At 40.1% G+C, this 25,467-nt stretch overlaps 1 protein-coding gene across 4 annotated transcripts in view; it reads left to right on the forward strand.

Moving 5' to 3' along the window:
• ANO4 (anoctamin 4) overlaps positions 1-25,467 on the forward strand; it is a 561,131-nt gene that overhangs the window by 529,510 nt on the left and 6,154 nt on the right. For all 4 annotated transcript variants that reach the window (XM_008256958.4, XM_070052753.1, XM_008256960.4 and 1 more), the window contains 3 exons: positions 1,318-1,465; positions 10,318-10,437; positions 24,923-25,028. In XM_008256958.4, coding sequence (XP_008255180.1) covers positions 1,318-1,465; positions 10,318-10,437; positions 24,923-25,028 — 374 coding nt within the window. The remainder of the gene's footprint in view (positions 1-1,317; positions 1,466-10,317; positions 10,438-24,922; positions 25,029-25,467) is intronic.

Raw genomic sequence — 25,467 nt, forward strand, 5'->3', positions numbered from 1 at the left:
TGAGCTTCGGCCTTTGGCTAGATGCATGGTTGAGTCAGATGCAGCCCCTCTTGAGAGCTGTCTGAAACCAGAGACTGTCTTTTATTCATTTCTGCCTCCAGGGCTTAGTACAAAGAAGGCAGGCACTCAGCTAGTATGTGTGGGAGAGAATTGGAATATGCATATTCTTGCTCATCAAGCAAGCACCTGTTCTGGACTGGTGCATCAGGGACAGCCCACAGATGTGAACAGGACTTTGTCCTGGGAAGAACTTTGTCCATACCATTAAGGACCTCACAGTTTGGTGAGGACTTGACACTATGTGTGCTGTGCTAATGTTCTGATATGGTGTTTTAGAGCCTTATCATTGGCCTGAATTCTCTGGCTTATATCTGATTCTATTTTTTTTTTAATTTTTTTTATTTGATAGGCAGAGTTATAGACAGTGAGAGAGAGAGAGAGAGAGAGAGAGAGAGAGAGAGAGAAAGGTCTCCCTTCCATTGGTTCACTCCCCAAGTGGCTGCTACAGCCGGCACTGCGCCGATCCAAGGCCAGGAGCCAGGTGCTTCTTCCAGTCTTCCATGCGGATACAGGGGCCCAAGCACTTGGGCCATCTTCCAATACCTTCCGGCGCCACAGCAGAGAGCTGGACTGGAAGAGGAGCAACCAGGACTAGAACCTGGCACCCATATGGGATGCCGGCACCACAGGCAGAGGATTAAACAAGTGAGCCATGGCAGCGGCCCCTATATCTGATTCTATTAAGTCATGAACAGACAGGTGCTTCCTCATAAACTTATTTAATGTCAAGGTGATTGTAAGCACAGCTTCTCATCCCAGGTTGTGTCACTACTTGAAAAGATAAAAGGTGGCCGGCCGGTGCCACAGCACACTTGGCAATCCTCCTCCTGTGGTGCTGCACCCCGGGTTCTAGTCCCGGTTGGGGCGCCGGATCCTGTCCCGGTTACTCCTCTTACAGGCCAGCTCTCTGCTGTGGCCCAGGAAGGCAGTGGAGGATGGTCCAAGTGCTTGGGCCCTGTACCTGCATGGGAGACCAGGAGGAAGCACCTGGCTCCTGGCTTCGGATCAGCACAGCACGCCAGCCGCAGCGCGCTGGTTGTAGTGGCCATTTAGAGGTTGAACCAACGGAAGGAAGCTCTTTCTCTCTGTCTCTCTCTCTCACTGTCTAACTCAGCCTGTCCAAAAAAAAAAAAAAAGAAAGATAAAAGGATCCATGGAAAGGACCATTGAAAATGAGTTATCCCCATCGTTTGACATTGTTTATATGCTATGTTTGCTATTATGTATGGAATTAATATATCACTTCTATTTGAACAGGAATTTGGTATGGAATTCTTGAAGGCATTGGAATTCTCTCTGTTATTACAAATGCATTTGTCATAGCGATAACATCTGACTTTATCCCTCGCTTGGTGTATGCTTATAAGTATGGACCTTGTGCGGGCCAAGGAGAAGCTGGGCAAAAGTAAGTTTGCTGTAAATCCATTATGAAATCCTTATTTCTTAGTCAGATGTGTTGACATAAACCTTTGCACTGGGTATGTGAGGCGTGTGCCCAGAACAAGAAGGCTTGTGTCAGTGGAGGGAGGGGTATAATAATACTTGCTGGCAAAGAAAACACATCCTGATCTGCTGAACGGCTGGAGAATCACATACTCTAGAGGGGTGTTAGGTGTACTCCAGTGTGAAAGCTATCATCAGTCATTTTCCCTGCCCACTGTACATTCAGAAATGTGTGGTCTGCTAATAATGTGTGTAACAAAAAGGACGTGATCTAGAATATAGTTATGCGATTTTTGTGAGTTCTTAAGAGGGCACTTAAAATGTGATTCACAATGACTCATTAAATGTACACTGCAATTTTACATGGGCAATATGGAACCATGTGCCAAGTATCCAACAGGTACTCAATAAATTCTTCAGGAATAAGGATATGAATGATTGTTTCCCTGGATATTTACATGACCAGTGTCTATAAAACCACAGGTAAGTTGAGTACACTAAACCCTCTAGAGGCTACAATTTTATGGCATTGCCTCAATGTTTCCAAAAGCCAGGGCACTAATTTTATCAGATGAAGTCTAGATAAAATTATAATTTGTCATTTAGCTTTCATTTCTGTACCTTAGAAAAGAGACAAGAAGTCTTAATTTACTTTCAAAATTCCTCTTTGTGGGCAGGCATTTGGCGCAGCAGTTAAGATGCTGTGTTGCGGGGCCAGCGTTGTGGTGTAGTGGGTAAAAGCCACCCCTGCAACACTGGCATGCCATATAGACACTGATCCGAGTCCCAGCTGCTCCACTTCAATCCAGATCTCTGCTAATGTGCCTGGGAAAGTAGCAGAGGATGGCCCAAGTCCTTGGGCCCGTGCCAGGTGGCTTCAGCCTGGCCCAGCCCTGGCTGTTGGCTGTTCCAGCCAATTAGGGAGTGAACTAGCGGAGGAAAATTGTCTCTCCCTCATCCCTGTCTCCCCCTCCCTCTCCCCCTCTCCCCCCTCCTCCCCCTTTGCCCCACCTCCTCCCTCTCCTCCTCCCTCCACCATACCTCTGCTTTTCAAATAAATAAATCTTTTAAAAAGATGATGCCACCTGGGATGTCCACATCCCGTATTGGAGTCCCTGGGTCTGAGTCCCAGTTCTGCTCCTAACCCAGCTTCCTGCTGATGTGCAATCTGAGAGGCAGCAGATAATGGATTAAGTCCTTGAGTCCCTGCCACCCACATGGGAGGCCTAGAATTAGCTTCAGGCTTCTGGTCTTGTCCTGGCCCAGCCACAGCTGTTGCAGGCATTTGGGGAGAGAACCAGCAGATGGAGGATATCCCTATCTCTTACCACCCTCTCTCTCCCTGCCTTTCAAATAAAAAAAAAAGTATCCTCTGGCTAAAGTCAAAATAATCAAATTTTAATTATTGATTTTAAATGTCTGTACATGAGAGTGAGGTGTGGATCGTATGGTCTTCTCAATGCCTCAGAAATCATCCCACATGGGCTGTGACTTACTCATATAAACAGCCCTGCCTTCATGTCAACTAGGCTAAGCCAAATTAACTCATCTCTACAGCCAGTGTAGCTAGATCAGCCCCAAGGAATGAAGTACTACCAAAGCAAGTCAGCTGAATTCATACAAATCTGGCCTGCATCCAATTTTGTTATTAATCCCACATAAGTGCACTAAGGCATGGATGACTGAGGAATACAGTGATGCTCACAATCTAGCTATTCAATGAGACCTCTATACAGTCCTTTACTACAGTAGCCATGAGGTCATTAAACACTAATTATCTAACAGCCTAAAGTGAGCACACCATCCCATTTTAAGAGATATTTAAAGAACGATACTGCCCAGGTGTTTTTTTTTCCTAATTGCAACTGTTGTCAACATCCTCTGCTTGGGTTAGCCTGAAAATAGTGACCTTCGTTCAAACCACCTTAGTGCATGTTTTGCGTTTTATTCTCAGAACAACCCTGGGACTCGCCATGCATCATTACTCTTACTTTGAGCAGAGGAAAAGATGAAGTGAAGCTCAGAATCACAAGGCAGGGTCAGCTGAAGCCCACACACAGATAGAGCCTGCACTGCCAGAAAGCTCTCCACACTGTGCTTCCCAGCCTTCAGAGCTGTTGCTAACAGTGAGAATCCAGTTCATCTAAAGTAAACCCCAAGGGGCTTAAACCCATTCTTATCTCAATTATTTACTAACTCTAATTAGGGTAAAATTTGTCTTGTTTGGGACGAACTGAAAAAGCAAAATGGGACCACTGTGCAGAGTTGATAGTGAATCAGAGCTCTAGAGCTTTGACAACTCAGCAGATTTAAGACGATGTTCACAGTAATTAAAATATATTATAACAGCCTCTTTGATTCAGTTTTATTGGGCTTTTCTTTTTTAAACCTTTCTTTTTTTACTCAGCCTCCTGCCCCTTTCAATTTATAGATCTACATTTCGTCTTCTAATCCATTGGTCATTTTTTTTCTTGTTTTCAAAGAGTTATTTTATGTTGTTTCTTCATGAATCTTATTTTCTGGCTCACCAGCCACTCTATTACTTGTCAGAGTTTTTTCTTCTTTTTCCAATTTAGAAATGCTTTAGAAATGATTGAACTCATAGAGTGCAGCATTGTCAAATTTTAGAAAGTCATAGGCTTTGGGGGTAGTATGTGCAGTCATAATCAAATCTCACTTCCTGCAATTTAATCCAGCTGTGGAAATGCCATATTTCAATTTAAATTGAACATAAAGAAAAAGTCATCCAAACAAATCACTTTGCCTGCCTGACTCCAAAACTCCTGGCTTCATTGGTGCCTCTGTCTTACTGTTCTTTCAGGTTTCCTTGGCTTCGTGAATGAGAATTTCATTCATACATCCGCAGTCACTGGTTCACCTGCCCCTCGTCCCTCTGACATACATTTCTGTCTGCTTCACTTTATCCCTGGCTGTTGCATGACTGCCACTTAAACCACATTAAAGCTCCTTGATAACTGGGGCTGTGCGTTGCAAGCAGATTCCCTCTACTGTCAAGGATGCTGAGCGATCAAGTTCTCAGTTCCAGGGTGCAGAAGACGTTCTTGCTTTTCATGTAGACCTGAATATGAAAGAAGTGCCCTGGTTTTCAGCAGTGTCCTCTACACATCGCATGGACAAGAACGTGTCCAGTGTTTCTATCTTTGCTCTTGGCACATTCCTTCTCTTCAGCTACAGCCCAGCCAGCCTAATTCCTTGACCTCAAACCACTCACTGTAAAATGAGGCCACCTCCTCTTTCTAGGCATCTTCCCCTGAGTCCTTTAGAAAAGGGCTCTCAACTAAACTTAAAGATGTAGACCATAAAATTGTTCTGCCAAAGTTAAACATGTCAGTCAGGGACAGGCATTGACCTCAGCAGTGAAGATGCGCTTGGGGCATCTGTGTTCCGCATTGGAATACTTGGGTTTGAGTTCTGATTCCACTTCCGAGTCCTGGTTCCTGCTAATATGCACCCAGGAAGGAGTAGAAGGTGATAGCTAACGTACTTAGATCCCTGCCTCTCACGTGGGAGACCCAGATTGACTTCCTAGCTCCTGGCTTTGTTCTCTCCCAGCCCTAGTTGTTGCAGGCATTTAGAAATTAACACAGAAAATGAAAGATTGATCTCTCTCTTCTTCCTCCCTCCCTCCCTCTAATAAATAATAAAACTATAAACATGGATCAATAAACCAAACATTTGTTCAGGCAGCGCAAATAATCAGTGGGATTTTTTTTTTCTCCCCACAGAACAAAATGTTACACGCCTTAGAATTATCTTGTTGGATATGCCTTTGAAAGATGCTCTGGGTTAGTGATGTAAATCAGTAGATTTTCTCATGGAAACAATTATATAGTGAGTTAGAATTTTTTATCAAAGATCTGGTGTTCAATTTTTATAGACTTGACCATGAATATCTTTTTTTAAGTTTTATTTATTTGAAAAGCAGAGTAATAGTGACAGAGAGAAAAGGAAAGATAGAGAGAGGAGATCTTCCCAAGTGCCCACAACAATCAGAGATGGGCCAGGCTGGAGCCAGGAGCCAGAAACTCCATCTGGGTCATGTGAACTGGGACCATCATATACTGCCTCCCAGGTGCATTTGCAGGAAGCAGGTTCAGAAGCAAAGGCAGAACTTCATCCCAGGAACCTGCTGGGCCACAACCCCCGGTTCATACAAATATCTTAATAAACAATAAATAATATATTTGTATAAACCCTAAAATCACTTAAATAGAACAATAAAAATATATTTGTATGAACCCTAAAATCACTGAAACATTTGCAAAGTTGTATTTGAAATGACAATGTTTGCAGCAAGTACGAGTCTACCCCTTCTGTTCTCATCTTATTAGCCTATGTAGCCTATTTGACCCTAAAGGTATAAAGCCAAACTCATTTCCTTTGCTCTAGCACCATGATATTTGCGTCAGAATGTTTAAAACATCAGAGTTGAATATGATAGAATAGTTCAAAGACATTCTGCAGCAAATTTGACCTGAAATCCACAAATGCAAAAGTCAACTTCTTGTTCTCTTCATTCTCAAAACTGGTGATAATGGTCACTGGTTTATCTCTCATGTACTAAAGAGTGAAAATAATAAATAATTAATGGTTTTTAAAAGGCAGAATTCTCACATTTAAATGAATGTGGATTTCTCAGAAGTTACTTCAAAGAGGTTTACCTCTAATCCAAACAATGACACCCATACATAAGACATTTTCTAAATCTCCTTTCTTGGAAATGTATTTGGAGTTTCTAATAAAACTGACTTTCTACATTTTTTAATATTTACTTATTCATTTGAAAAACAGAGTTGCAGAGAAACAGGGGGAAAGAGAGAGAGAAAGAATATCTCATCCACTGGTTTGCTCCCCAAATGGCCACAGTGGCTGGGACTGTACCAGACTGAAGCTAAGAGACCAGAATTTCATCTGGGTTTCCCACATGGGTGACAGAGGCCCAAGGACTTAACCTTCTTCTGATATGTTCACAGGTGCGTTAGCAGGGAGCTGGATCAGAAGTGAAGCAGCTAGGACTCAACCCAGCATTCATATGAGCTGGCAGCATCAAAGGTGGCAGCTTACCCTACTGTGCCATAGTGCTGGCCCCTGACTTCATGCATTATACTGACAGGAAACCCTTCATTTGCCTGATGCTTTTTTCTTGGTGCCTCTCACTTTTGTCTGATCATTTTTGTAGTCTCATCTTCCCTCTGTCTTTCTGGGTACTGGGGGGAGAGTTAGGTAGAGCTGCTACCAACAAATCACTCAATAGACGTAGGCTGTGCTGCTGTCAGTAGCCCTCCTGATACAACAGTGAGTCAGTGTGTTGAAACATGGATGTCCCTGGATAAACTGTACAAACTGTATACAGTAAAATGTGGGAACTCTCATTTCCCAGAATTGATGGCAGCCTCAACAATTGGACACTAACAGTAGCTATGATTCTACCTTGGTGAAAAGAATTGGTGAAATGCCTTAGACAGTTCATTATTAGTAGACACTGTTCTTCCGTGATATAGGAATGACATTGAAAGAAGACTGACAGATCTCAGGACTGTGTTTTTATATATTAGATCCACAGTTAATGCTTTGTACCCAGAAAGAGCAGCCATCCATTAACAACACATTTCTAATGTAACTTTGTAGCTGGTATTGCATAAATATGCTTAATAAATAAAGACAAAGATTTGTTGACCTTATTTTATTTGGTTTTGGTTTGGATGGATGATGTTGGTGAAGGGAATGTTGTCCATGAAACAGGTGTTTTATTTGAACTTAGATTTTCTCAGTGAAGCTTTTGAACGAGCAACCAATCGACAGCAGCTTGAATCTCAGCAAAGCTGAGGGCTGCTTTGTGTGATAAGGGTACAGGAGAGCTCATGAATATTCCTTCTTAATGCTGGACTTGTTTTTTTGTTTTTTTGTTTTTCTTTTTTTGTTTTGGCCAGTTTCCCGAGCACTTTCCCTTTCCACTGCTGAGCTCCTGAGAAGACATTGCTAGATTTTGTATTTCATAAAAACTCTCTGGTTCTCTCTGTGACAGCTAAAATCATCAGGGTACTAATTTGTTTTCATGTCAAATTCTAGACAGTTCATAGATGAGGGAGCCATTGCTCCAAATTACCCTTTCAAGGAGAGATGGGGGAGGAGGACCATGGTGAGTTGCTGCCAGTGGATTAAGGTGTCTTACACACCTGCTAACCATTTGTTTCACCCACGAGTGACTTGACAAATGGGTCCTTCAGCTCCGCTCATTTTTTAAGGCCATAATAAAGCCAGTGATTTGTCTTGAGTGAGACAACACAAAAAAACCCATGTTCTCTCAGACTTATGTTCTTGTCATCATTTTGGCTTGGTGCTCAGCAGCTTGAGATAATCACATCAGACATGTTAATAAACAGAATCTAAAGACCATGAATTAACCATTTAATCAATAATTATGTATTGACCCTCTGCTAGATACAAGAATGCAAGGAATAAATAAAATGTGTAGCTGCACTCATGTTTATCTTGCTGTATAGGCTAAGCACTGTATCACATGTTATGCATGCATTAACTTGATCCCCACAGTGACCCTTTGAAGTGGGCACTTTTGTCACTTCGAGAAGTTACATAACCTGCCAAGGTTACATAGCTAGAAAGCACCAAGAGCTGGGGCCAGTGCTGTGGTGTAGGGGGCTAAGCCACCACTTGTGGCATCTGCATCTGATATGGGTGCTGGTTCATGTCCCGGCTGCTCCTTTTCTGATCCAGCTTTCTCTGCTAATGGCCTGGGAAAGCAATGGAAGGTGGTCCAAGTGCTTGGGCCCTTGTGACCATGTGGGAGACCCAGAGGAAGCTCTTGGCTCCTTGGCTTCGGTTCAGCCCAGTTCTGGCCATTGCAGCCATTTGGGGAATGAACCAGTAGATGGAAGACCTCTCTCTCTGCCTCTCCCTCTCTCTGTCTGCAACTCTGCCCCTCAAGTAAAAAAAATATTTAAAAAGAAAGAAAGCACCAGAGCTAAGATTTGATTCCCAAAGCCCAAGTTTTTAGTATTATACTGCCTTTCTATATAATATGAAAGTGGTGTCCTCAAAAATTTGTTAATTATTCCTGAGGAATCCAGCCAATGGTTTTATTCCTGATCCATTCTCAAGACAGTATTTTGAATGTAAAACATTGTTGAAATAAAAATGCATAGAAGATCTAACCATACTAATGACATGCAAGATTTTAAACATTATATCAGTAAAAAATGTGTTCACCACATTTAGCATGTAAAGCACTGTTTAAAAGACATATGAAAATGATGTTTCTCATTTTCTAAGAGCACTACTTATGGTAATTCTTTCATAAAGTGTTATTGCTTGAATGGAAATGTAAATAGAATTATTGATAGAATCTCTAGTACTTTAATATCCCTCAAATTAAATCAACTGAATTTGATAGACATTGGATTCCTACACTGTATGGAAATGGCCTAGATCCTAGGATACAAAAATACCTAAGACACCTTCTCTGCTCCCAAAAGCCCACAGTCAAAAGGAGAAGACATGCAAGAGTGCAGTCAGCTCTCATACACTATATAGTCATTGTGAACTAAGCACAGTGGCACCACAGAGAGAGGGAAGAAGGTGAGTTCTTCTGACTGGAAGGATTAGGAAGTTTCCCAGAAAGGGGAACATTTCCATTGGCCACTGAAGGTTAAGTACTATTTCTACTTGGAAAGAAAAAGTAGAGAATTCCAACTGAAAAGATAACTTGAGCAAATGCATGAGAGTAGGCGATGTATTCAGAGAATGTAGTCTTCCAGTATGACTGTAGAATAGGATATGAGTTGAAGAGGGGTATCATATTTATATTCAGGACATTTTGAGAACAGCAGTGAAGAAATATATTTGTAGGTGTGTCATCAGTGAAACAAGCTGAGATTTAACAAAAGTTCATGGGAAATGCCTATTATGAAAAACAGTGGGAGTGGGTGTTGTGATGCAGGTAGGTTAAGCTACTGATAAGGATGTCTGCAGCCTATATCAAAGTGTGTGGGATAGAGTCCTGCCTCTGCTTCCAATTTGAGCTTCCTGCTAATGAGCCTGAGAGGCAGGAGATACAGCCCAAGTAATTGGGTTCCTGCCACTCACATGGGAGGCCCAGATTGAGTTCCTGGCTCCTGGCTTTGGCCTGGCCTAGCCCCAGTCCAGTCCTGGCTATTGTGGGCACTGGGGAGTGAACCAGCAGATGATATATCTCTCCTCTCCTCTCCTCTCCTCTCTTCTCCTCTCCTCTCCTCTCCTCCACTCCCCTCCCCCCTCCCCTCCTCTTTTTTTTTCTTTCTCTTTCTCTCTCTTTATCTTTCTCTCTCTCTTTCCCCCATCACTCTGCTTTCAAAAAATTAATTAATGTAAACAAATTATAACCATGAGTGGATTTCAAAAGTGTTTTGCACCAAAGTATATTTATCTTTCTAATTCTTTGACTCAAACTTTTGAAGTACCCTTGTATAATTTATGCCCATTGAAAAAAATTAAAAATAAAAATAAATTATGCCATTGGTTAATGCTGTCTTTTACTTGTTTCACTGAAACTGATTGATTGGGATAGTAATGTTCTGGATGATTATTCTGCATAATAAAGAACTTAAATAAAAGAAATGACTTGTTTCTGATTCAGCTGCTTAGGGATTTTCAGCATATCTCAACTTAAATTCCTGTGACCAGGAAGGGCTAGCTAAAGGCACTTTTCACTACAGGGACTTCTAGGAAGTCAGGCCTTGAGAGAATTGACTGCAGAAAAAGTGGTCAGTGTTTAATTTCAGAATTTTTTTTCAACAGGTGCATGGTTGGCTATGTGAATGCCAGCTTATCTGTGTTTCGAATTTCTGACTTTGAGAACCGATCTGAACCTGAATCTGATGGCAGTGAGTTTTCGGGGACTCCTCTCAAGTACTGCAGGTGAGTATGGCACTCTTGGCATGTCTATGTCTAAGCTGAGCTGGCTCTGCATAAGCTAGACTGGCTCTATCATGAGGGGATTTTACTCAGACAGCCCATTCTGTCTAGCGGGCTTAAAACATTGTTTCTTGGCCATAACAGTGCAACAGAATCACATGGGGAATTTTGAAACTTTATCTTACCAGACCAATTAAAACGAAATATCAGGGAGTGGAACTCAGACATCATCAGTATGATTAAGGAATCCAAAATGCCAGTAAAGTTCAGAACTGATGGTTTAAAGGGAAAAACTAATAATAATAAGTGATCAAGGGTTATAAGCCTGCTCCATGGACTCTAGGACGACTGATCTGGTGGTTTGAGTGACAGCTGTTGAGGGCATGAGTCTTTGTTCTATTTCTCTCTCTTGTCCATACTATATAAGAGTGCATCTCTAGATGTTCAACAACTTAGATATATGAGCAGAGTCTCATCTTGTTTCTGACTGTACCATAATAAACTCTGCAGTACATGCTCATTCTCTCTTTCTCTCTCTCTCTCTCAGAGGAAGCTAACTAAATTGTGTATCTTTGTGTATACCTATACAATAATACAAGAAAAACAATTTATTGAGCACGTACTATGTGAAAGGAACTATTACTTCATCTGATAGTCATATCAACTTTCAAGAGCTCAATGATATTATTTGTATACAACTTTTGAAACTAAGTACAGATAATATCTTTTCTCTTAATACTTTATGTGATGCTTTAAGAATTTTGGATTTCTCATTATGACATTCTATGCCCTCTCTATAATAAAACCATGAGAAAAGACAACCATTGGGTCCTAGACCCTTTGACAGAGGAACCTTTGTAATTATCCACTTCAACCCCTCATTTTACGGAAGAAGAACCTAGGGACCAGAGATAGTGATTTATTTGTCTAAAGAGACACAGCAAGACTACCAGTAGAATTCAAGGCTCCCAACTGTCACCACAATGTTCTTTCAAGTAGCTTCATGAGTACAGGTGCCACATAATACTTTCTATAATGCTATAATACTCTCCCACATGCTAAGCTAGCCTGGAAGGGGCTCTTTGGTTAGATTCATAACAGTGAGGCTCCAACATAGTTATTTGTGGCATTAATAAATAATGCCTATTGACACTAATTTTTTCAGCTTTCTGTAAATCCAAACCAGATTACCCTTCTTTTATAAGCTAACCTCTTAATTACTTATTTCAAGATAATCTATTTCCTTTGCGCATTCTCTTTCCTTTGCCTATAATTGGTTTTTCAGAAAAATGTGCAAAGGCACAGAAATTAAATATTGGGACCTACAGAAGCTCAGATTTACCCACTTAGTCCCAGTCTAAGAAACTAGGTCTTAGGGAATAGATTCTGGCTTGGCCTGCTACAACAAATGACACTCTCTATACTTACCACATAAACCATAGCATCAAAATCACCCAGTGATCCTGCACACGGGGAGCTCCAACAGTACAAGAGACAAGCTAAGCAATCCCTATTTCTGTGAAGTCACAGGGTACCCCATTCCTCTTTAAATGCTTACACCAATTTACCAGTGTGTCATTGGCTGTCAGTGTTCATCAGACAGCTCATTTCCTCCCCCCACATGGAAGAACAAGATGAGGAGAAAGAGTGGCTGTAATGTTATCCAGTACTGCCCCCTGTTGGGATCTGGTGGGGGAGTAAGCAGCCAACCAACAACAGTAGATGCTTTCTTCGTTTGCTCGTTCAGACCATTTCCTACATGAAATTATCTGCCAAACACTGTTGGAAACAAATAGGAATCCAAGTATAAAATGATTCCAAATAAAATGTCAAATCTTACTGCAATTTAAAAACTTCTAGTTGTTAAAAATAACAAAATATAAATCTTTTCTCGTCTTCTTGACTCATTAGTTTCCCTATCTGTCCCACATAATAACATAAAAGCATATTCCACAAATTCCTAATGTGAATGGAATTGTTGTTGCTGTCTGCTATCATTATTAACTTAAAATTATGACTGTTTGATTTGACATTTTTCTTAAACATTCCCTAAATAAAATATCTTTAAAATTTTAATTAAACAAGGTAAAATAATATTTTCATATTTATTTAAAGTTTAAATTTTGGCCTGTATATATGCTATCATGGAAAAAAATAGATACATTAGACTTCTGTTTTCAGTCCTAATAGCATCTAGACATGTGGATCAGATTTTAAAAACACTTCAAATTCATTAATCAGCTGGGAAGAAAATTTGATATTCTGTTATCTCCCACCTCATTACCTTAACTTTTGTTAAGGTAGACAGTTGTCCAAGTTGGTATTTCTATGGGATGACGATAGCTACAGAGCCCTATTCTGCTACCATGAGCCATCCTCAAAATTTGCTGTCTTCAGGCCAAAACTAAATAAACCCATAGCAGTATGCAGAGCAATGCAGCCGACTTTTTCCCAGTGAGAATTTGCTGAACTGGGTGACCTTTAGCTTTATTTTTCAAGCCCTTTCATGGTTCAGAAAATAAAAGAAAATATAGAAATAGCCAGTCTTTTGAGTGAATCTAAACATATACTATATAAAACAACTATAATATATTCACCCTAGGTCTTATGTACAACAGGGAAATAAATTCATGCCACATCATGGGTGACTATTTATAACAGAGTAGTGAAAAAAATCCCCAGAAAACAATTTATGGCATAATACTCATTCATTAAATTCAAAACAAATTTAATAATGTAACACTAAGACAAATGTATACAAATAAATGCATATTTTATAAATATATGAGATGATAAAAATGAAATTCAGTATTGTGGAAGCAGCATTCAGGTAGATATAATTCCTTGTTAATGTTCTAGTTCTTGGGCTTCATGCTAGAATTATGAGAGTATAATGTATTATAAAATTATTAAATAAACAAATACAAAAACTAAATAAAAAGGATCATGAATGGTCCAATAAGGTTAGTTATAAAAATTAAGAATTATGATTAGGTCAGTTCTATGCACCTGAGAATCAAAATAATGTTATATATGGAAATGAAAAGGATGAACAATAGTCGTCACTTTTGAAGAACAATAAAGTGATAGATTTACCTCATATTAAAACATAGCGTAAAAATATAGTCATTAATGTGGAGTTGTTACAAGAACAGATAAATTGAAGATGCAGCAGAATTGAGAACTCAAAAACATATTGCATAAGTAAAGATGATACTGCAGAAAAATGCATACATTATGATTCCATTAGCAAGATGGCAGAATAGGGAAGGAGTATACTGCTCTAGGCTAGGGAAAGAGAGAAAGAAAGGAAGAGAGAGAAGGAAGGAAGAAAGAAAGAGAGAGAAGAGAAAGAGGAAGGGAGGAAGGAAGGAAGAGGAAGAAGAAGGGAGGGAGGGAGGGAGGGAGGGAGGGAGGGAGGGAGGGGAGAGAGTGCATCCTTAGAAGAGAGTTAGGGAGAAAACTGCAGTGGAAATTCTGTGGAAGGAAGAGGGATGCCATGGATCTGCATGGCACAGCATGAGACCCCAGCGGCCAAGAGCCTGAGGGCCAGCTTTGGAGAGTGAGGTGAGATCTGACTGCAACAGCTTGTGCTACTAGAAATATAGCTGGAGGGAGAGCCTGGCATGAGTCTGTCCTGGAGCCCTGTGGGGGACAGAGTACCTGATAACCTAGAAGAAAAAAGGCACATTTATCTCTCCCCATTCCCCAGACAACAGTGCCCAGCAACCGTCTGAGAGAGGGCAGGACCCATTTTGGACATACAAGGCAGATGCACCAGCTCTTATGAGTGTGTCCCACAACTGACTGAGATGAGACACCATCTTGTCAATAGCTTTGGCAGCAGGTCAGGTACATGCACTGGCAACCAGCAGGGAGAAAGCACCACTGTGGAACAAGAAGGGGCCGCAACCTGCAGCTCTTGTGCGTGCGTATGATCCAGGGAATTTACCAGAGGGAAAAATCCATGTTTCCCGTAGACTTTGAGTCTGGCTGGGAGTATTGACAGGATGCTGGGCACCCATGCAGGACTGTGAGATCAGCCTCTCAACATATCACAGGCTCTGGGGCTCAAATTGCCAAGGTGGAGCACAAACAGCAGCTGGCTCTGGGAACGTCTCTGCCTCTCTGTGAGCAGGACAGTCTAGTGAGACAGAGCAGATCTTCTGCACCCCATGATGGTGGGAGCCTAGTGTGCTGAAACTCTGAGAACTCTGTGACTGCATTAAAAAGCCAAGGGTGTAGCTGAGTCTCTGGGCAATCACTGGGAGTGACTCCACATACTCAGAGTTCCCTGATAGCCTGGGGTGGATCTTTGCAATGGGATCTGTGCTCACACTGATAACTGCATAGATCCTTTTGTGGTTCTTAGGGCAACACAGATGAGTATTGCAACCACTGTAAGCCAATACCCAGGCATTGATCACCTTGGAAGAGAGCAGATGAAGATGTGACTATGCCAACAGAGGTGATCAAACACTCTCTACTGGGAAAAAAAAAAAAAAAAGAGCTCTACCACACCAGACTTGAATGTCAACCTGGATTCACACCACACCCTGAAGCACTGACTAGAACTCCCTGGCCACACCCAGCACATGCTTCTGGGTATGCACTGAAAGAGCAGAGACTCCACAAAGCCACAGGTGCATAATCCAAAGTTAAAACCCATCAGAGGGAAAAACAAGTATTTCCACAAATGCCTAAAAATAAATGCAGATTTACAAGAAATAAGAATAAGGAAGACAATATGACCCTCCAAAGGAACACAAAAACACTTCAATATTAGAATGCAAAGACTGAGAGTAATGAAATGCCTGAAACAGAATTCAAAAGATTAATCAAAGGATTACTCAGGAGTGAGAGCAAATTCACGAGTTAAAGAAATCCATACATGACATGTATGAAAAATTCTCCCATGAAATTGAGATTTTGAATAGAAATCAAACTGAAATATTAGAAATGAAGAACTCAGTATAACAAATAAAAATACAATGGCTACGCCTGAACAACACATTTGTTAAGGCAGAAGAAAGAAAAGCCTAGATAGAAGACAAATCTTTGGAAATTTTTCAGATCAAAAAAAAAAAAAAAAAAAAAAAAGAAGCCGGCACCACGGCTCACTAGGCTAATCCTCCGCCTGCGGCGCAGGCATACCGGGTTCTAGTCCCGGTCGGGGTGCCAGATTCTGTCCCGGTTGCCCCTCTTCCAGGCCAGCTCTCTGCTGTGGCCTGGGAGTGCAGTGGAGGATGGCCCAAGTGCTTGGGCCCTGCACCCCATGGGAGACCAGGAGAAGCACCTGGCTCCTGCCATCGGATCAGCGCGGTGTGCCAGCCGCAGTGCGCTGGCCGCGGCAGCCGTTGGAGGGTGAACCAATGGCAAAGGAAGACCTTTCTTTCTGTCTCTCTCTCACACTGTCCACTCTGCCTGTCAAAAAAAAAAAAGAAAAGAAAAAAGAAAAAATTAGAAAAATTTAAACCAGTGTTGGAGATATATGAGATACTATCAAACAATCCAACATATGGGTCTTGGTAATTCCTCAAGATGTGGAAAGAGAGAATGGATTAGAAGGCCTATTCAGTTAAAAAAAATTACAGAAAATGCCCTAATTTGGAAAAACAAAGGGACATCAAAATATATGAGGCACATAGAACCTTTTTTTTAAAAATGATTAGGAAAGATCTTAACCACAACATATTGCAGTCAAGCTTTTAACAATAAAACATAAAAGATTCTAAAATGTACACAAGAAAAATGCTAAATTACTATCAAAGGACTTTCAATTAGATTCACAGCTGACTTTTCATAAGAAACCCTACAGGCTGGAGAGGATGGAAAGACATAGTCCAAGCCTTAAGATAAAAATACTGTCGTGCTAGAATAGTGTATCCTGCAAAGCTCTCAATTATGAATGAAGGTGAAATAGAAAACTTCAATAACAAACAGAAAACAAAAGGATTTTTCACCATTTATCCAGCCTACAAAAAAAAGCTTAATGATGTACTACACACAGAAACACAGAAAGATAGTCACCATTATGAAAGAATATGAAGGCAGAAAATCTCCCAATAAAAGTTCAGAGGATATCCTGAGTAAACAATAGGAGTACTCATGGAAAAACGGCAGGGCCAAGTCATTGCTTATCAATAGTACTCTTGAATGCAAATGGCCTAAACTCTCCAATTAAAAGATACAGGCTGGCTATATTAAGGTGACACCCAGGTTGGGCGTGGTAAATCTCTCTCTCTTTTTTTAATCAGAGGGGAGGTTTGTTCTACTCTCTTGGCATAGAGAACTACAGACCAATTTCCCTGATGAACGTAGATGCAAAAATTAAATACCATGGATTGGAAGGATCAAGACATACTACAGGGCAATTATAATCCAAAAAAGCCTGGTACAGTTATAAGAGACCAGGATAAGTACCTGGCTCCTGCCATCGGATCAGCGTGGTGCGCCGGCCGCAGCGGCCATTGGAGGGTGAACCAACGGCAAAGGAAGACCTTTCTCTCTGTCTCTCTCTCTCTCTCTCACTGTCCACTCTGCCTGTCAAAAAAAAATTTAAAAAAAAACATATGGATAGACCAGTGGAACAGAATAGAAGCACTAAAAATCAAACCAAGCATCTACAACTAACTTACATTTGACAAAGGAGCTAAAATCAATCCCTATAGTAAGGACCATCTCTTCAACAAAAGGTGCTTGGAAAACTGGATTTCCACATGCAGAATTATGAAGCAAGACACCTACCTTACACAAAAATCCACTCAAAATGGATTAAAGACCTAAATCTATGACCAAACACCTTCAAATTATTAGAGAATGTTGGGTAAACCCTGCAATATATTGGCATAAGCAAAGACATCTTGGAAAAGACCCCAGAGGCACCAGCAATTAAAGCCAAAATTCACAAATGGGATTACATCAAATTGAGAAGCTTCTGTACTGCAAAAGAAACAGTCAAGAAAGTGAAAAGGCAACTGACAGAATGGGAGAAATTCTTGCAAAACATATAACTGATAGAAAATTATTAACCAGAATATATAAAAATATCAAGAAACTACACAAGAACAAATCAAACAACCCATTGAAGAAAGGGGCCAAGGACTTAAAGACACTTTTCAAAAGAGGAAATCCAAATGGCCAAAAGACACATGAAAAATGGTCAATGTGGTGGAATGAGGTGAAAAGGTCATATCAAGATGACTGCTGAGGTGAAAAGTTCATGCAAAGATGGCCACTGAGGTGAAAAGATCATGTCAAGATGGCCACTGACAATAGAAACTGCCTGGCAACAGGCTGTGATTGGATGGCTTTGGAAACTGCCTGTCAACATGCTGTGATTGGTTGGGGCATAGACCGCCCCTTGACTGGACTGGCTGGTCTTGACTATATAAGCTGTTGTACTAACTGAAATAAATGAATCTGCAGGCTGCTTACCTCAAGCCCACTTTCACCCAACTCCCAGGGTCTGTGTGGTGACTCCGCACCTCTTGCCCCCACCACGCTCCTCCTCTCAGGAATGAATCCACTGCAACATTGTTGAGAAATCAACTGCAACAGCTCAGGATCACTAGCCAACAGGGAAATGCATGTCAAAACCACAGTGAGGTTTCACTTCACCCCAGTTAGAATGGATTCATTCAGAAATCAACAAACAACCAAAGTTGGCATGGATGTGGAGAAAAAGGTACCCTAATCCACTGTTGGTGGGAATGTAACTGGTTCAGCCACTGTGGAAGACAGTATGGAGATACCTCAGAAATCTGCAAATAGACCTACCATATGACCCACCATCCCATTCCTGGGAATTTACTCAAAGGAAATGAAATCAGTAAACATTAGAGTTATCTGCACCTACATGTTTATGGCAGCTCAATTCACAATAGCTAAGACATGGAATCAACCTAAATGCCCATCAACAAAAGACTGGATAAAGAAATTATGGAATATGTAAACTATGAAATACTACACAGTGGTAAAAAAATGAAATCCAGTCATTTGCAATAAAATGGATGAATCTGGAAAACATACTTAATGAAATAAGCCAGTCCCAAAAAGAAAATACCACATGTTCTCCCTGACCTGTAATAGCTAACAGAACACCTAAAAGGCAATCTTAGAAGTAAAATTAACACTTTGAGAAGCAAAGACTTGAACAGCCCTCGTCTTGACTGTTGAGGAGCAGGTTTTTTTTTATACTATTTGTTGAACTCTTCAATTAACATAAAGTTAAACATATATGTATAAAGTCAATTGAAAATAGATCTCAATGAAAAATAGAGTGGGAATAAGAGAGAGAAGGGGAATAGTGATTGGGAGTATGAGTGGGAGGAATCACCATGTTCCTAAAGTTGTAATTATGAAGTGTATGAAGTTTGAAACTGTAAAGCTATATAGTTCTACATACAATCCTATGGAGTTTCTTCTAAGGGAACAGTTTAAAAATTTGCCATGGGGCCCCAAATCCCCCCTAAGATGGATGGTAAAAATACTACCTTAAGTGTTAAACTGATTGTATAGATAGGATTAAGGGTCTGATGATAATAATAATAGATAGAATTAAAAAGGAGGGACTCTCCAACATGAGAAGCAGTCCACACAACAAACTCATAGAATGACAATTGCTTTAAATAGTACTCTGACCTCAGAATCAGCCCTTAAGGCATTCTGGTTTAGCTGAAAAGCCCATGAGAGCATTTCAAGCATGGAAAGCCAAGACACTGTGGCAAAAAAAAAAGTCCTACATAAAGGACTTTGGTGGGTGAGACCCCAGAGGAAAGAAATAGTCCTCAAAGAAGGATGTACTTTATTCTGAAAGGAGGAGAGAACTTCCACTTTGCTTATGGTCTTGTCTAAATACTGAAGGAGTTTGTGGATTATTAAGGCTTCCATAGCCTAGGCAGCTCATGTCAAGGTCCTCAGGTGATCACTGATGTCATATATAAGAGTGTTAATTGTTAACAACAGGAGTCACTGCACACTCACATCCCATTCAGTACCTCTGTCCTCTAAGAGTTGTATTATAAGTATATCTAAATATTCACTAAAGATGTATCATTCTTGGGTGCTTCTTTAGTTAATAAAGTTTCTTAAAAAATGAAATTAAGTTCAAGATGCAATGACTTTGAACAGCCATTGTCTCAACTGTTGTGGAACAGTTTTTGTTTGTTTTATTTTGTTTTTGTTGTTTTTGTGTAAATTGTTGAACTCTTTATTTAGTATAGAATTGGTCTTCTGTGTATAAAGATCATCAAAAATGGATCTTAGTGGAGAATGGGACTAGGAGTGGGAAAGGGTTGAGGAAGGGGGAATGGGAGAGTGGGTGGGAGGGCAGGTATAATGGAAAGAATCACTATATTATTTAAGTTGTACTTATGAAATGCATGAATTCTTTATTCCTTAACTAAAAGGTTTCTTTGGGTGGAAAAAATAAATTAAAAAAAATTTTTTTAAATCCATACAAAATGGATCAAAGACCTAAATCTGTGATGACCCAATACCATCAAATTACTAGACATTGTTGGGGAAACTCTGCAAGACATTGGCACAGGCAAAGCATTCTTGGAGAAGACCCCATAAGCATAGGCAATCAAAGCCAAAATTGACAAATGGAATTAGATCAAGCTGAGAAGCTTCTGCACTGCAAAAGAAACACTCAGCAAAGTGAAGAGGCATCCAACAGAATGGGTTAAAGCATTTGCAAACTGTAAATCTAATAAAGGATCAATATCCAAAATCTATAAAAAGCTTAAGGAACTTAACAGCAACAAAACAAGCAACTTGGATAAGAAGTGGGGAAATAAATTGAACAGGCATTTTTCAAAAGAGGAAATTCAAATTCACATGAAAAAATGTTCAGGATCACTATCCACCAGGGAAATACAAAACAAAACCACAGTGAAGGTTCACTTCACCCCAGTTGAATAGCTCTCAACAAACCACAAATGATGTCTAGGATGTGAAGAAAAATTTACCCTAATCTGTTGGTGGGAATGTAAACTGGTGCAGCCATTGTGGAAGACAGTATGCAGATACCTCAGAAAGCCGAAAATATATATACTATGTGACCCAGCAAGTTCACTCGTGGGAATTTACCCAAACACAATGAAAACAGCATATGAAAGTTATGTGTACTCCCAGGTTCATTGTAGCTCAATTCACAAAAGCTAAGATGTCCATCAACTGATGACTCCAAAAAGAAATTATGGCATATATACACTATGGAATACTACTCAGCTGTAAGAAAAAATGAAATCCTATCTTTTGCAACAAAATGGATGCAACTGCAAACCATTATACTTAGTGAAATAAGCCAGAACCAAAAAGACAAATACTATATGGTTTCCCTGACCTGTGGTAACTAATAGAATATCTCTAATGTAATATATAGGGGTGAAATTGACATTTTGAGATTTGATGATTGTTTACAGTCCTTGTCACTACTGTCGAGGAACAGTGTTGGGCCGGCGCTGCGGATCAATAGGCTAATCCTCCGCCTAGCGGCGCCGGCACACCGGGTTCTAGTCCCGGTCGGGGTGCCGGATTCTGTCCAGGTTGCCCCTCTTCCAGGCCAGCTCTCTGCTGTGGCCAGGGAGTGCAGTGGAGGATGGCCCAAGTGCTTGGGCCCTGCACCCCATGGGAGACCAGGAGACGCACCTGGCTCCTGCCTTTGGATCAGTGTGGTGCACCGGCCGCAGTGCGCCAGCCGCGACAGCCATTGGAGGGTGAACCAACGGCAAAGGAAGACCTTTCTCTCTGTCTCTCTGTCTTACTGTCCACTCTGCCTGTAAAAAAAAAAAAAAAAAAAAAAAAAAAAAAAAAAAAAAAGGAACAGGTTTTCTTTTTTCCTCATGCTACTTATTGAATTCTTCACTTAATGTAGGGTTAATCTTATGAATATAAAGTAAACTAAAAATAGATCTTTGTAAAAATTAAGAGTGGGAATAGGAGAGACAGGATGAAGAAGAATGGGAGCATGGGTAGGGAGGAAAGGGTGGGAAGGATTGCTGTGTTCCTAATCCTGCATATATGAAATGGATGAAATTTGTATACCTTAAATAAAATTAAGGAAAAAATAAACCACAAAAAAGAATGAGTCCATTTATATAGAGTTTAACACAGAAAAACTAAGAATTATGGCACTTAGGAAAAGCATAGAGATAGGCGAGAACATGGTTGTCAGAAAAATTAGAATAGCAGTATCTCTCTCAGCATAGCTTGAAATGTCAACAAAGCATTTAGAACCATGGAACATGTTCTGTATATTAGCTTGGATAAGGGTTATGTGAGGTTCATTTATTCTTACAGATGTGCATATGCCTTTATTTTCACTATTTAAAAATGGGAGTAAATTAACTAAATATGATGCTGGAAAAATAATATCTTCAGGCCAGTTGTCCATTCCTTGTGAAATAGAAGCAGCTTTAGGGAATGCACTAACTTAAGCCAAAAGAGAACACCTACCTTCCCACATTTACAGTTGAAGCCAAGAAATTACATGTCACTTTCTGAAAACAACTCTGAGACACTTGGAAAAATTTCCCCCAAACATTAATGCCACTGGACTTAATGTCTTTGAAGGCACTGGACTAAAAGATTAGAGGAGTAAAACTTCTATGTTATTAGATTTAAAACTTGGCTTCATGACTGTCTCTACAGCAGCAGAGGAAAGTGTGTCCTTTGTACAAGTGCCAGAGAGCATTCAGCCAGTCATTTTGCAAAAAATGGCAGCACATCAAAAGCAGAGAACCACAGCACAAATGACAGCTGAGCTTGGTCCTCTTCCAAATCTTGGCCTAATGGAAAAGACCAGAGGACCAGGGGCAGGCCAGAATGCAAACTAAGGGCTTTGCTTGCCACAATCATCTGCAAAGTCACAGAAGAAAAAAAATGAGAGCTCAAAATTTTAGATCAAAATGACACACAGATGCCCTGATTTTATTGATAGAACTGATCTCCAGAAAAAAAATTCCCAGCCTTAGTGAATTGTTTTGTACAGAGTTTAAAGAGCCAGGAAAATAACTCTTGAAATAATTCTGGGTCTTTCATTTTATAAATATACTTTTGTCTGATAATCAGCCATATGTACAATAGAAAGTATACTACTGTTTTTCTTCTAGAATATTCACTTGGACTATGCAAACTTCAAAAAGTTCATAGAAATGCATGTTATAAAAAACTATGCATGGATTTCAATTTTTGCAACAAAATAAGCTTATATTTTTAACTCTGTGTTTCATGAGATTTTTCAAGTACTCTTACATTTGAAATATAGATAGCTAATGATGAACAAAGAAATTACATTTGTTATCTTAATTGCAGGAACACAATTTCCAGTCCTTGACTGGCTAGATTCTACAAAAAGTAAATGGAGGTTACTATAAACTTTTTAGTCTTCAATAAAATTATTCTTCTTACAATTCCACGCATAGCTATTGGGCCTCAAGGTGGAATATATCACATAAAGAACATTAGAAAGTGCAGTGTTTTGGATGATTAATTAAGCCTCATCACCATAGAGAGAACCAGCAGTCTGAAAGCAGATTCATTGTTGATTTCAGTACCAAACACTCATCATAAATATCACTTTAGTGACAAGATAATCATGTTATATTACTGTTACATACCCATAGACATTAATAATAATTAAGATGATGATTATGATGATGATGATAATGTTGACAGCTCATATTTTTGTAGCCCTTGATACATTTCCGAGATACCCTGCATAGGAAATTATCCTTTATCCCCAAATGGAAGTCTTTGCTGACCTTGAGGTTAGGTGTTATCTTATAGGAGAACCTGAATAATCATGATTGTTATTCAGACAAGAGAGTTTGATATATCTGCACAGCAAACTGTTGGAATAACAAGTATTTGCAGATCATTCCACATTACTCAAGTCTTGGGTTCAAAACACATGGAAACTTTGTTTCACTGAGCAAGTCACTTTTCAGTTTTCCTACCTATGATAATGGTAATGGTAATGATAATGGTCAGATAAAATGGAGCCACATGGAACAAACTTACTAGAATAATGCTTTCCCCTGCTAGGTGCTAAAAAACATGTGTGGAATTTTACTGCTGACTTCAAAGTTATTAGAGGGAGAATACATTAGAAAAGACATTTTAGTGGTGAGTGACAGAAATCCAGTGTAAATTTATTTAAGGAAAAAGAAACAGTGTGTAAGTAATGTGGAGAATCAACTGTGATAAGAACTTTAGTAAAAACTGAATCCCCACATAAACAAGACTAATGTCTTCTAATACTAACTGATAGAATCAAAAAGGAGAGAATGATCCAACATGGAAAGCGGGATATACAGCAGACTCATAGAATGACAGATGTCCTAAACAGCACTCTGGCCTCAGAATCAGCCCTTAAGGCATTCGGATCTGGCTGAAGAGCCCATGAGAGTATTTTAGGCATGGAAAGCCAAGACACTCTGGCAAAAAAAAAAAAAAAAAAAAAAAAAACTAAATGAAAGATCTCTGTGAGTGAGATCCCAGTAAAAAGAACGGACCATCAAAGAAGGAGGTACCTTTCTCTGAAGAGAGGAGAGAGCTTCCACTTTGACTACGACCTTGTCTAAATAAGATCGAAGTCCGCAAACTCAAAAGGCTTCCATAGCCTTGGTAACTCATGACTAGAGCCTAGGGAGATTACTGATGCCATAAACAAGAGTGTCAATTGTTAAATCAACAACAGGAGTCACTGTGCACTTACTCCTCATGTAGGATCTCTGTCCTTAATGTGTTGTCCAATGTGAATTAATGCTATAACTAGTACTCAAACAGTATTTTATACTTTATGTTCTATGTGGGTGCAAATTGTTGAAATCTTTACTTAATATATACTAAATTGATCTTCTGTATATAAAGATAATTGAAAATGAATCTTGATGTGAATGGAATGGGAGAGAGAGCGGGAGTTGGGAGAGTTGCGGGCGGGAGGGAAGTTATGGGGGGAGGGGAGCCATTGTAATCCATAAGCTGTACTTTGGAAATTTATATTTGCTAAATAAAAGTTAAAAAAAAAACTGAATCCCAAGCTTCCAGCAGTGCCACCAAGACACGGCCTCTCTGCTGGCTTTGCTTTGTTCTAATATGTCAATCTAATGTAGAATTTCTCTCCATTCAGTTTGTGATGGCCATCAGCAGTTCCAGACTTTTACCTTCTGTGTGCTTAGTTATTTAACTAAGATCATTCTAACAGACACCTAATGATGAGTCTCACTAGGTCTTGCTCATGTTTTGAACTGGAAACAGAGGAGGAGATGAGCCCTATCTAACACATATTGATGATTCCCCATCTTCTGGTGAAAAAACAAGTGTTCATTTACCAGAAGAAAAATTGCTGAACAAGCAAAACAAATATCTAGTACAGAGAGATTTTAAAACTTTTATTCCAGGAGTGAAAAACTATACAGTGAAAATGTAAGAGATTTGTGAATCAGAGAAAGTACAACATTTTCTTGTGTCTTTATAGATACCGGGACTACCGGGACCCTCCTCATTCACTGGTGCCCTATGGCTACACACTGCAATTCTGGCACGTGCTAGCAGCTCGATTGGCTTTTATCATTGTATTTGAGGTATGTTTTCCTTGGCCAATTCCTTTTTTCCTTTGCCATAATGAAGTCACTAGGAGTAATGAATAAATATTAAGTGAAAAACGACTTTGAATGTGATTATCTACTTCCAGAAGTATGATAGTCATTTATGTTACCTCTTGCTTTTAAAAATTTCTTTTCTTTTCTTTAATTGAAGTGTATTAATTTCCCAAGTGTCGCTCCCCATCTTCGTGGAGGAATGACACAGGACCCTGCGCTGTTCTTTTGTCTGCTCGGCCCTCCCCGGGTTGGCTGCTGGTCCTTCCCGGTTTGGCTACCATCCCTTCCACCTCCGTGGAAGGGCGGTTCCCCCTGCCACATTCCCCACTTCCGCGGGGGAGCGGCACACCGCCGGCCGGCTCTCTTGGGGGCTGCACAGGTGTTCCCCTTAGATGTTCCTGGTGCATGTTGTCTCTCTCCT

The sequence above is a fragment of the Oryctolagus cuniculus genome, chromosome 11, assembly GCF_964237555.1.
Source record: "Oryctolagus cuniculus chromosome 11, mOryCun1.1, whole genome shotgun sequence".
Classification (NCBI taxonomy): Eukaryota; Metazoa; Chordata; class Mammalia; order Lagomorpha; family Leporidae; genus Oryctolagus; species Oryctolagus cuniculus.